Below are 13461 nucleotides of genomic sequence, written 5' to 3'. Positions count from 1 at the left end.
TGTGCTTCTCAGATTTATTATTTTTTCTTATTTTTCGAATCATTTTTATTATATTATTATATATTTTTCTTACTTATGTATTTTTTTTCCAAATACACTAAACTCTATCATCATGGGCTAATGGCAGTTAAAACCCAGTCAAATTCATCAGCTAAAATACTTTTTTTTACTAAAATCATGAAAACTTAAAGCTTTGTTACCTCATACTGGTTAATCTTTTTTTTAATTAGTTATTATTAATAACCATTGATATGAATTTCTATTACATGGTGTTTAGAAAGTGCCTGGTAAAAATTAAAAGGTGCTTAAAGCGACAAATAATACGTTATAATGCGTCTTCATTGAAAACGCAACGTGAAAGTCTCGGTGAGTAAGGAAATTGAAATGCTAAAAGGAAAGAGACACAAATGAATGTTAGAAGCTATTTAAATTAGCGTGTCCGAGGAAAAGTTTGAAAATATGACCATTAACTAAAAAACAAGTTTCAAATCGTTATCACATGAATTGGAGCACACTATCAAAAATACTAGCTTTTCAAGTGACCACACAGAAAAAAGAAAGCAAGTTGGGAACATCAAGTTCATTGTGGCATCCAGTGAAAAGTTTATCTTAGACCAATATACCGATGTCGGTAAGTAGCGTCTAATGACATCACAATTAAAGCATGCCGATGCTCCATTGCTCTGGAACAAGATGTGTTCTCGAATGCAATGTGACAAACAGCTAACAGTTCACGAAGACATATTGTTAGAAGGTGGCATATTCCAGCTCGTCAAGGGATGAAATAGAAAGTACAGCTCAATCAATTATTTGTGCTTGATACCGTCCGTGCATTAACGACAAATCTTTTTGATAAGCGCGAAATCTTGTTGCATGGTAGGATTTGAACCGACAAATAGAAAATAGATGCATCTTGGTAATGTCCTTCACTAATTTGTGCTCTCTGTTCTTCAACATGAAATGAGCTAATAAATAGTGCTTTGTTATGATCATGAATATTGCGTAGTAATTTTTTTAATTAATTTCTTTACAACAGTATTGTTTTTCTGCCAAACCTATATAAAATACAGGTAACATGTTCAAATCCAACAATAACCCAGGATGTGATAAACAAGTTAATTCCGTTTGACACAAATATAGGTTCGTGCCTTTTATGCAAAGAATTTGTGCAATGGATGACACAAGAAACAGAAAACAACAATTTAAACTCGCTACCTGTACGCTTTAGAGCATTTGGTGTCCCGCAGTGGACTGATCGTTAAGACACGGTTCCCAGCAGATCACCGAAGTCAAGCATCACTGGCTACGGTCAGTGTGCGGGTGGGTGACCACTTGGATCAGTCTGCGTAGGGACAGAGGGTGTGTGGTATTGGTCCTCGTTAAACTGTGCTACCGTAAAGTGCTCGACTTCGCACGCAGGTCGTCGGGCTACCGAAGCGGGGGTACCATCCCCTCCGCAGAGGTTCAAAATTGTGATGGCATGTCTTCGGATCATCCTCCGGGATGTTTCCCAGACCGTCGCCAATAGCCCATTGTGCAGCTCTAGTGCGACGTAAATTAACAACAACAACAACAACAACAAATAGAGCATTTGGTGGAAAGAGAATACTCCGTAGCAACGGTGGTTTGAATAAAGTATTGTTGTTTTTCTTGAAATAAAATTTAGGGCAGTAATGCTTTTCCGTTAAAAGCTCTAATGGGTAGACGTAGTGGGTTTGAATCCTGCTATAACACTGAATGCATATTCGTGCTAGCATTCTTTGTATTTAACCCACATTTGGCCAGAGAAACCCACATATGCCTGTAAGTAAATAATTAAATCCTATTACCCTATAAAAATCGATAAAAAGTCAGCATAGTTTGATAAATCTCAGTGTACATTTAAAATACTTTCATTAAACATTTGAAGTCATTATTTATGTCTCTTTTCCCCTTGTTATAAATTAGAAATATCTTACAAAAATAAGTAATTAACCACTATCTAACTTCGATAAACCATTTAAATAAGCCGTCATTTTAAACAAACCATGTAAGTGTAAGCATGTATTATAATTCCATTTGGTAAAATGTATAGATATCAAATGGTTAAAATTACTGCATTCATATATGTAAAATGAATGTCAGTTCTTAAAAAAATTTGGAAATATCGTAATACTTTAGAATATGGTATAAAAATTTTCTTTTTTTCTCTTATATTTTTACTAAATGTGTGGTAATAAGAACTATAATTTTGAAAAACAAGAATTTCCGGTAAGTTATTACTATTACGAATGGAAAAATTATTCAATGGAAAAATTACTTAATGGAAAACCCTATATTTTGATTCAATTATCTGAATTATGGTTTTGTTTTACCGGAAATAATTTTTCTATACAATGGAGTTTTATTCAGATTATTTTTTATTCGCGAGAAGTTGTAGTCACCAGAGTGGATGACATATACAATTTTGACCATTTACCGTGAAATTTTCACATCTTTGGTCATTTCAAAGAAAAGTTATTGAAAGGTAGACGGTTTCCGTTGGACAAAAAAGGCGCAGGCAATTTCGAATTTCTTCAAGTAGCAGAAAAAATAAGTCTCACCAAACAGGTATTCAAAGATTGGTGAAGAAATATAGCAGAAGATGGTCTAAATGCTTAAAATAATGCTTCGGGCTTAAACTTTTTGATCACCCTTTAAAGCAAGTTTTATTGGTTAAGTATTTATAGGGCAATTTTAAAAGCAATAGACTTAAGTCTGCAAGCAAAACAAAGCTTTTATAAAAATGACAATCTGTTTCGATTTTTGCCAAAATCTCTTTTTTTATTATTCAAGCTCCATAATTTCAATCGGCAAAAAAAGTTATTTGTTCAAACTATGAATGTTTAAATAACAGCTTATGAGGTGACAGCTGACTCTGAAAAACCATAACAAAGTTATTTCTTGCTCTTTTATCGGTAAAAACATCTGAATGTTTCTTAACGCGATTTTCTTTTTTGCTCTATGACTTAAACATTAAAAAAAGTACAATTTACGGAAAAAAAGCATGTTACTGAACATCTACCTTAAAACCTCAGAGTTGAAATATTTTTTTTTATCAATATTTGTAACCCATGCAGATGTGGTAAAGAGCTTAAGATATCAAAAAATAGAGTTGGAAAAACGTACTAAAACATTAGTAATAAAAAGCAAGAAAAACATTTTCCACACTTTATTCTTTTTTTTCTTCTTCCGTTGAAATAAGTAAGAGAGGAAAAACTATGTGGAAAAAGAAGAAAGGTGGAACTCATCCAAGAAAGAAACGAAAAGTGATTATCTCGAGCAAGAGTTGGAGAAAGATATTATGATCGATAATCGGTTTAGCAGTAACGTCCGAAAAACGTTGAGAAAATCAAAGCTTAGGGAAGACGGTAAACAAGGAAACAAAAGAAGTAACCGAAATGGTTGGTCTGGCAGACGATCGAAGGCCAGGAGAAAGCTGTTGCCATTTACAGGTGTGTAAACTTTTAACGCTTGGATCAAAGATCACAGAGGCAAAAATGATTGGTCGATAGCTTAAGATTTTTTCCTTTGTCGTCATATTTGTGAATGAACTTTTTTCTGTTTTTGAAATCTGGCATTGATTTTATCGTAAAAGCTATCCGACTTGGCTTAATTGTAACTATGCAGGAAATACAATTGAAAAAAATAATATTTAAAATCGATAGATTGCGCTTAAAAGTATAATTTTTAGTTAATCTTTTATTTAAAATGTAGTTAAATTATGAAATATCTTCTCTTGTTTAAATATATAGTGCAATAAAATCTAGATTATTCCTTGGAAAATGCGTGGTTATATTCCAAAGCAATTTTAGAGAAAAATTACAGAGATAAAAACCTTTTTTCAATTGCATATGACACATAATTGTATTTGTATACATTTCAGAACCGGGCGAAAGTTATGCTAATTTTAGCGCTATGGCCGAAAGTTGGTAAAATAAAGTAGCTATCATTTCTTTATAAATTTAAACATAAAAAATGTACGCTGATATTTGAGTCGCATTATGTTCACGTCTAATTTCTTTTTGGCTAAGAGAACATACCAATTGGATGCCTGCAAGTGACGTCAACGCAGGTAAATTGTAGACTTAGTGGATTCAGAAGCCAATCAGGTTCGACACACACGTGACGTCACTTACGTGAATACAATTAGATCTAATTTAAATCATAATTAGGCATAATCACATCACTTCTTCTTGAGTTGCAGGCACCCAATTATGTTTGTTATTAATCTATTTTTTGATTCCCTCATGATGTTCAATTTAATTTGTCAATAGAACTATTGCCGTCTATGACTAATAGGATGTAAACTAATAAAATTAATTCATTTATTTTTAATCATATCTAAAATAAAACTAATAAGAAAGCGAACTGTTCATATTAACAAAATGCGCTATATATTTTTTTGATTATTCCTATTAATTTATGCAGGTTACATATATGTTATGCATGTTACATATATGATAATGTACATTTAGATTATTTTATATAAAAGTAATTTAAAGTAACACTTTGTAACTGTTTAAATGTTATATCTATTATTAGCTATACTGCGAAATAGTAAAGTTTAAAATTAAATTCTTTGACTAACAATGGTCATAAGAAATCAGCGTATTATTTAAATAATTTATTTTAGATTTAAATTTAATTAATTTGATCTGCCAAAAATTATACTGTATTATGATATAAGTCATAGAGATCATAATGTTCTGTAAATATATTATATTTCAATAAACGACTTACTTACTATGTCAATTTTTAAATTGATTTTTTTCATTCACTCATTTTTGTAAAATTGATGAAAATGGAACTAAAAATATGCATTTGTTTTTGCTTTTTAAGCTAAACTGTACTATTTTATATTCATAATTTATAAATAACCTTTATTTTTTATTTTCTATTTAAGGTAAGGTAAAGATTTGCCTCGACCCGCCCTATTAAAGGGCACGCGAGGAGCAACATAAACCTGCAAAAGTTTATACAAAAAAGAACATCAAAAATTAGTTATGCTCAACGTCTATACAGTTGTGCACATATCAAGCCATGACAATTCTCAAAGTATATAAACATTCAAAAATTAAAAATATTATAAATACAATAATAATGGAAATACGATCACAGTACAACTGAAGTCGATGTCACTGCATAAATCATAAGGTCAAATAACCCTCATAAATTTGAAATGAATAAAACCACTCAAGATATAAAAATCCAAGACCAAATTATACAATTTAAAACCAGTTAATAAAAAAACTGCAATCAAAAGGGATCGCTATGGCCAACTGGACCTCATAAAATTATTAAAACTACTAAAAAGTCAGAAGAACCGTATAAATTTAAAACCCAAAAATTAATGAATAGTACACATTAAAAACCATTAGTAATAAAATGCAAAGATGTAAACTTGCTAAGATAATTAAGATAAGAACACAAAATATCTCAGATAAAAACTACAAAAAAGATAAAGTTAGAAGTAAAATCACAAAAGAGAAGGTAAAAGTATGGTAATAGTAAGAGCAGTAGCTAAAACAACGTATGGTAAAAACAATATAGGTTAAAAATGTACAAAGTAAAAAGGTTGAAGGCTAAAACCCAGGAAGGTCGTTAAGAGAGACACCTAAGATAGAAATCGCAGGTTCCGAAATTATGATATAGTGTCTGCCAGAACATCCTCTAATGTTTTTTTATAATGTTTTTTTTATATAACTTTTATTAAATATTGTTTTAATGTAATGTTTTTTTATATAAATGCAGAATAAAACTTTTTGTTTTAATAAATGATACAAAATGATATAAGAAAATATTATTTTATAAATAATACTTATAGTACTGAATGGTGTTATAATATATGGATGAAACAGTTTCTTTACCTTTTTTTAAATAAATCACGATAACTATCAGTAATATTTTTTTTCATGCGTGTAACAGCAATTAACTTAAATTAGCTATGAAAACATTTCCAGTAGCAATATTTTCTTTTATTTCAATTAGTCTAATTGTACATTTGCGTGCATAATGAATATTTAATATTAATAACTTAAAACTGAAAACAATTTAATAAATAATTTAAAAAAATATTTTCCTTAGTTTAAAGGAAGTCTATATATTTACCATCCTCACTTAATATTTGTGAGATAAGTTTAGAATAAAATATTAATAAAATAATGAAAAGAAAAACATTAATTATTTAACTGAATCTAAAAATTTTTTATTTTTATTTTTATGGATTTCATTTCTGTCTGATGGAAGTACATTTCTTAATATAATGAGTATAAAAAGTAATTTTAATAGTAGCGAATAAAAACTAAGGTTTCTCGTAAACTACAGATATGCAATAGATTTTAGCATAATTTCATAAATAGTTTTTTAAGAATGAAATTTGAAATTTTCAGAAAAATGTAAGCACAATTTTTAAAAAATTTTTTGTAGCTTATATGTTACGATTAAAGTAATAAATCTGGTTATTATTAATAATAATCATGATTTTTGGTAAATATGATAAATTATGCAAATTAATCACATTAACCGATTATTATTAATAATTCTTAATGAAGTTTGATCAGTGTGATTAATACGGCATAGTTTATTAAAACTTCAACTCTTACGTAATTTTAGGTATCTATGTGCTTTGATATAAATGTTTTAAGTATCTGTGTACATTGATCTATGTGCTTTATGTGTCTATGTGGTTCTTGCGTCTATGTGCTTTATTGGTTATGTGCTCTGATTCAGAAGTCTGTCGCTGCAGAGATTAGTAGAGCTTAAAAATAAACTACAACAAAATATTTTTATTTACTTATAGTTTAATATTAAAAAATAGTTTCAATTCGTTTTTCTTTTTATAGATCATCTTATCTATTGATTAAGGATAATTTTTTAAAACCTGAGATCATGAATTTTATCATCATATTAAAAGAATAATGAAAATATTAGTTTATGGAATACTGATATTAGTAAAAAATCCCTGTTTATTATTTTTTAATAATTAAGGGAAGTGAGCGTCATTGCCCGGTTTATTCTATATGGATATTTTTTTTAAATGTCAAGTGCCACTACTCGGTATACATTTGTTCGGTATACTCTCTTCACTTATAGGGCAAAATTGAGAAATGTTGCCACTGGCCAGTGGCTAGTTGTATCATTTTTAACTGTGGTCAGTTTTTCAAACATTTAAAGATTTAAATAATTAAATAAACTTAATATTAATGTAAGGCATTTTTTACGCTTTTATGAAAATATGGTAAATATTACAAGATTAATTTCTGAAATGAAGAAAACATTTTAAGAAACAAAGCGTAAAACAAAGTATTTTTCAAAATATTATAAAATTTTCATAATATAATTCCATGTTTATTAAAATAATAGGGTGCATTTTGGACGGAAAAAGTCCTGGTGACGATCGTTAATTTTGCCTTATACTTGCAATGATAATTTTTAAGGTTAAGTGCCACTTCCTGTTGTACATTTTCTCGGTGTACCCTTCCCTAATTTTTTTTAAATAAAAAATATGTCACCCTACCTGCCCTATTTGTCTGTTGATCTGCCCTATACCTGTATTGATGTTTTTTAAGGTAATGTGCCACTAGAATATAATACCACATGTGCAACTAGCACTACCACAGCTTTCAGGATTCCTAAGGTAACGATTCACTGAAGCCTTAGACCTTATTATTTTTCTTGCAGTTTGAGAACCACTCTGGCCAATTTCTTTAAAAGCTAAAATTCCACCTCGTTCATGAAATGAGTTCCCCTTGGCATGGTACTGTGCGTGAAAACAACCAAACTCTGTTTTTATACAACTTGGATTTGCTTCTTGTTCTGGAGGAAACCACTTTCTTGCCTGTTTTATGCCTGACAATAACGTAATTAGTAGCGATTTTATACTTTTTTTCCAGTTGCTTCTATATTGATTATATCAGTTTTGCCAAGATTTAAATGTACAGAATAAAAATAAAATTGTCACGCAAAGCAATTAGGCTCGACATTTGTAAGTAGAAAATAAATGTGCATAGTTAGATATACCAGTAGCGTTTCATATTAGGAGAATTTTTGCTCGGATTTGTAATTTCTTACAGTATTGTATATATACTGTATATATAGTTTAGTACTGTATTTTTTCAGTTCTGCATATGTTTTCAAACGCTTTCTATATTCAATTTTATTAATATAATATTTTTATTACTTTTTATTTAAAAATTCTAATTATTTTTCTTTTGAGTTAGCTTTGTGACACTAATTGAGTAATTTTATTTTATTGATCTAGTGTGATACTGATTGGGTTAGTTTTAATTGTTCCTCTGTTTATTGCAGAAATAAGCGCAACATTTATTGATCATACTTAAGAAAATATATGATAAGCTATAAAAACTTACCTTTATATATTATGTGTTGAAGTTGGCTTGTTAGTAATCGTAGTTCCATATTTGACGGTTCTCCTATCTAAAATACAATTTTAAATTAGTCACATAATTTGCTGCACAATCTTATTATATGCTTTTGCATTTGTATATTTCTTTTCAAATTTTCTACTTAGCAACTTTTATTTTTGTTAGATTAACAAAATTATGATTTCCCGCATAATGATTTTCTATTGGTTCACCAGTTTACAATTTTACATAAATTTTACAAATATTTTTACAATGTATTTAATAAGTATTAAAGGTTATTTTTGTTTATAATACACTCGATAACAAAAAAATAGACGTACCAAGAAGCAATCATCCGATTGCTTTGAAATTTCGCATGCATGAATGTTTTGAACATATATGGCTGGAATGACGCCGACTGGGGATGCATAGTCCTTGGCGACGAATCCCGCTTCCAACTGTGTCCTGACGATCTTCGAAGACGTGTTTGGAGACGCACAGGGCAGAGGGGGAGGGACCCTGCCTTCACTATTGCACACCGGCCCGCAACAAGGCATTATGGTCTGGGGTGCCAATTCCTTTGACAGCCGGACCCCATTGGTCGTCATTAGAGGTACACTTACTGCACAGCGGTTCGTCGACGACATCCTAAAACCTGTTTTGCCACCGTTCCTTTTGCAGCAGCCTGGGCTGGTTTTTGAGAAGGACAATGCCAGACCACATACGGCACATGTTGCTATGAACTGTCTGCAAGCTTGTCAAACTCTTCCTTGGCCTGCCAGATCACCAGATCTCTCTCCCACCGAGCATGTCTGGGATATGATGGGAAGGCGATTGCAAATGGCGCGGAATGTTGATGACCTCGTTCGACAATTGGATCGAATTTGGCAGGAAATACCGCAAGAGACCATCCGGGAGCTTTATCGGTCTATGCCACGCCGTGTGATAGCTTGTATCCAGGCTAGAGGCGGGTCAACACCTTATTGAATTTGTTACTGTAACTCTTCAATAAATTATTCAATTGTTCTGAAATTTTAATGATTTACTATTCTGTACATTGTCTTCCTATCCACCAATTTTCGTTTCATTCGGACAACTCCTTCTTGGTGCGTCGATTTTTTGGTTATAGAGTGTATAAAGAGGAAAATATTTGTTAATTATGCAATGGGATGATGCAACTAAATTTATTTTTAAATGGCTCGATTAAAGAAAATTTTTGACTTACTTTATTTGGAGGGAATTTCTTAATAAGGCTTGATAATTTGACTTACATTAGGTAATTTACGAAAATAATAATTAGCTTTAATTTATTTTAAATAATTATGCTAGTGAAATTAATTTTATGAATAATTCAGAAAGGATAAACATTTACCTGAATCATAAGAGCAATTCCTACAAGACCTTGAGACATTTGAGAAGCTTCACTCATGTTTCCATATAAATCGGAATTATAACCATAAATTTGCACCTGGAAAAAAGAAAAGAAAATTCTTTTAATTAAATATTTATTCTTAATTTAAAATTCATCTAAATAAAAAAGGTTGCCTTTATGTTTGCGAAATATTTATATTATGTATTCATTAAGTAATGAAGCCTTACTTAATGAAAGTTTACTAAATGAATGTAATTTTATTTTTAACTTAAGTAATGACCTTTACACAGTTTGAAATTTCTAGAAAATGGTGTCAACGGACTCCCTTTCTGTTGGTCATGGGAATGACAGATTAGCCCTCTCAGTTTTAATATATACCCAGTTTTAAGAAACTAAATGGCTTTATTAGGTGGGTCGAGTTGATGCAATAAATTTCCGGTTGTTTAACATTATTAAGTTAAAGCAGTTAAATTATGGTTTTTCATGCAGATAATATCTGGAATACCAACTTATTTATGGTTATTTAACAGTTTGTTTGAATATGATAAAATAACAATTAATTAAATTGTTACTGTATATAACCATTTTTCCATGAAATTTTCAACAGTGCATCTATATCACGTTTTAATTCATACGTAGTATGCGTATATACATGTGTGGACATTCAATAATGTTGTTTCTATTATACTTTGCTTTTCTTCGTGATAGTGTTAAAAATAGTTTAAAGTATCCTTGTCAAAAGTAAAGTTGAAAAAAAGCATACACAAAGTATGGCCAAAACAACAAAAATTTAATAAAATTTGTTTTGTTTCAGGCTTTATGTGAACACCAAAGAGGAAACCAAAGAACACCAAAGAACCAAACTGGGTAATTTTCATCTAAGATTTTTGATAGTAATTTAGGTAAAATTAAAGAAAAAACATGGTTATAAACACGTGACACTTGCTAACTTAGAACATAGCATAAAAATAATTTATGCGGTTAAATTTACTTTTAAGTTTTGTATTTTACACTAAATGTGTAACAATAAGACTTTCCAATAAACAGCTACCATATGAACGGGAAAAATACCAAATAAATGATTTAAATAATGGTTTTATCACCTGAATGTTTTTTTGTAGCACAATGTTTTCTTTTTGTATAATTTTGTTTGTTGGTATTTTAACCAAAAATGTCATTACAGTGCGGTAATTTCACATGTTTTTTTCCGTACACTTTAGCAAAACTAGATGGCTAAATTCTGGGGTATCAGATTTTAAATTGATTTAAATGAAAGATTGGCAGCTCAGATTAAAAAATAGATTATTCTGAAGGATTCTTCACTCGTAGGCCTTGACCCACCACAGGCTGTCATGCCAAATATGATTATTAAACATTAATTTACAATCCATAATGTATAATGTTTTTCTCGATTTTAAGAGTCTTATTTTTTACTATAAAAATTTTTATCAAGGTTGGTTCCACATATAGACAAGCATCTTGTTTAGATACTAAGTACCCTGTCTATACACGAATAGTCTTTAAAAATTGATTCATCTGGAACTATCTAGATTTATATATTCAGAGCAGGAAAAATAGAAGCGAAATTTATTCAGTTCTATTTTGATTTACCTTCCTTTTATTGAGGTATTTTACAACTTTCTCTTATTCTATAGCGACGTGGGAGGAATAGCAAATGTAAAATAGAACATCTTGAAAATCCCTTTTTAGGGCTGCATCCAATAAGTTCGGACATAGTGGGAATGATTTGTACATCCATGTCCTTTCCAAAAGAGATGTCAAGAAATTTCGATAAATGGACAATGGTCAATTCTGGGAAACTTCTCGAGTTTTAAATCTTGTATCGGAAATCATTTCTTTCTCTGACAATTTCTTTCGTCAGTGACAATAATGTATGAAAGATTTACAGCAGTTGCTGTTTAATACATATATATATATATACGGTTGATGTTGGGGCAAACTATATGCATTTCTAAGTTCTGAACTGTAGTTATGATGACATTAGTTAGATATAAAATGGGGAAAAACAATTATTTAAAAGGATTAGTGCGAATATATTACTAGAAATGTGCTAGTTTTTGAAACTATAACGATTTTGATGTTTTGCAATGAAGAGTTCACTGCAAAACATTAAAACCATGGAATTATTTAGTTGCACTGTAAAAAAATTTGAATTACCTTCAATATCGAAAATGGTTGCTCAAACAACACCGAAATGTTTTACTGTATTTATGTGAAATACCCCCTTGTGGTAAGTACTTTTATTTTATTTTGTAATTTTACTGACAAAAGTAAAAAAAAAGTTTTTTATGTACAAATATAAATAAATGTCAAAGAGATTTATAAGTATTTTTCTCGGTTTGAATTATGTTGTTGAAAATAAGAGAAAAAAGGGACCCATAAAACATTCGATAATAAATTCAAAACGATAAATATTTTCGGAATTTTAATTATGTCTCGATGCTTTGTGGCTTTTTGAACTCATCTAAAATCTTATTATATATTCAATGTAAAAACAAGAAGAAAATCTAACTTTGTTTTTGTAATTGTTTGAAAAATAAATATTTGTAAGTGACATATTTAGAATGTTAGCTTATTTTAATAATATTTTGGTATAACTTGATTTGCATTGTACGGTTTCCGTAGTTGAAAATTATGAAGTTGTCATAAATTAGCACAGGTAATATTCGATAAATATGTTCTAAAAATATCACCAAATTGAAAATAAAGATGTTTGATTAGTTTAAACTTTTATAATAGTAGAAGAAATAAATGTTAATAATGTTTGAAAAAAATTAATTTTATATTTTTTTAGACTGAACTTGAAAAATTTAAAAATGTTTTGCTAATTATTTATAGAAACTGATGATAAAAACTATTAAGATTACAAATTATAAAATTAAGTGATAATTTGAAGAAACTACATTTCTAATTATGTATAAGAATCTGTTGGTGGCTTCACAGTTTTTCTATAGCTGTTGGTAAATTTTTACAGCCTGGAAAACCACTTGGTCTGAACCAGTTTTTCCATATTAATTACCATACGTTTTGGTTGCTATCAGCATAAAACTGATAACAATCCCAATAACAAAACTAATAGCAAGGTGTTTTTCAGTAAAAAAAAATTTGCGTCCCAAATTTAAAAGCATTTATCCGTGATATTTATTTTTCTTATTTTACACTGTCAGAAATAGAATCTTGATTTTTATTCTTTTCCAAACAGAGAGTTCAAAGCCAAATGAGCAATTTCTTTATTTCTATGATATTACCTTATTACGCTGAATTTTAGCTTAAACTAATTTAAATAGAGTCCAAATTAATTAACCATTCTGAAAGTATTTTCTTTTGATGCGAACTACATTAATATGCTTACTGTTAAAGAAGTTAGTTAAATTATTTAAAACCTAACGTTCAGCCTTATGCAAAATATGATGCATGCACAAATTGTAATTACGCTATCATTCTGTGTGGTTAGTAAAAAAATGTAAACTACGGCTTCGGACTCACAAAATTTGTTCTAGAAATATGTCTTTAATTTTAAATGATACATAAAAAACGATTCCGAAACGAAATTATTAAGTTCACCAATAGATATTAATAGTATCTATTATAAGAAAAATAGAATCATAAGATATATTTTATGCCATTTTCCAAATTTGACTCAAAAGAAACATTTTATTTGCGAAAATTCATGTTGGACTTGGG

The 13461-nt window shown here is 29.6% G+C and overlaps 1 protein-coding gene across 4 annotated transcripts in view; it reads right to left on the bottom strand.

Moving 5' to 3' along the window:
• LOC107452018 (carbonic anhydrase-related protein 10) overlaps window positions 1-13461 on the bottom strand; it is a 476626-nt gene that overhangs the window by 72148 nt on the left and 391017 nt on the right. For all 4 annotated transcript variants that reach the window (XR_015432607.1, XR_001585143.5, XM_016068291.5 and 1 more), the window contains exons 5-6: window positions 9757-9852; window positions 8391-8457 (exon numbers count right to left, since the gene is read on the bottom strand). Coding sequence is in view for 2 of the 4 variants with exons in the window: in XM_016068291.5 (XP_015923777.3) it covers window positions 8391-8457; window positions 9757-9852 (163 nt within the window). In the remaining 2 variants the exon portion in view is untranslated. The remainder of the gene's footprint in view (window positions 1-8390; window positions 8458-9756; window positions 9853-13461) is intronic.

This window comes from Parasteatoda tepidariorum, chromosome 3 (assembly GCF_982258835.1).
Source record: "Parasteatoda tepidariorum strain Cologne lab strain chromosome 3, Ptep-v5.0, whole genome shotgun sequence".
Classification (NCBI taxonomy): domain Eukaryota; kingdom Metazoa; phylum Arthropoda; class Arachnida; order Araneae; family Theridiidae; genus Parasteatoda; species Parasteatoda tepidariorum.
The sequence above is the reverse complement of the archived record's forward strand: the minus strand, read 5'-3'. Positions and strand labels throughout refer to the sequence as shown.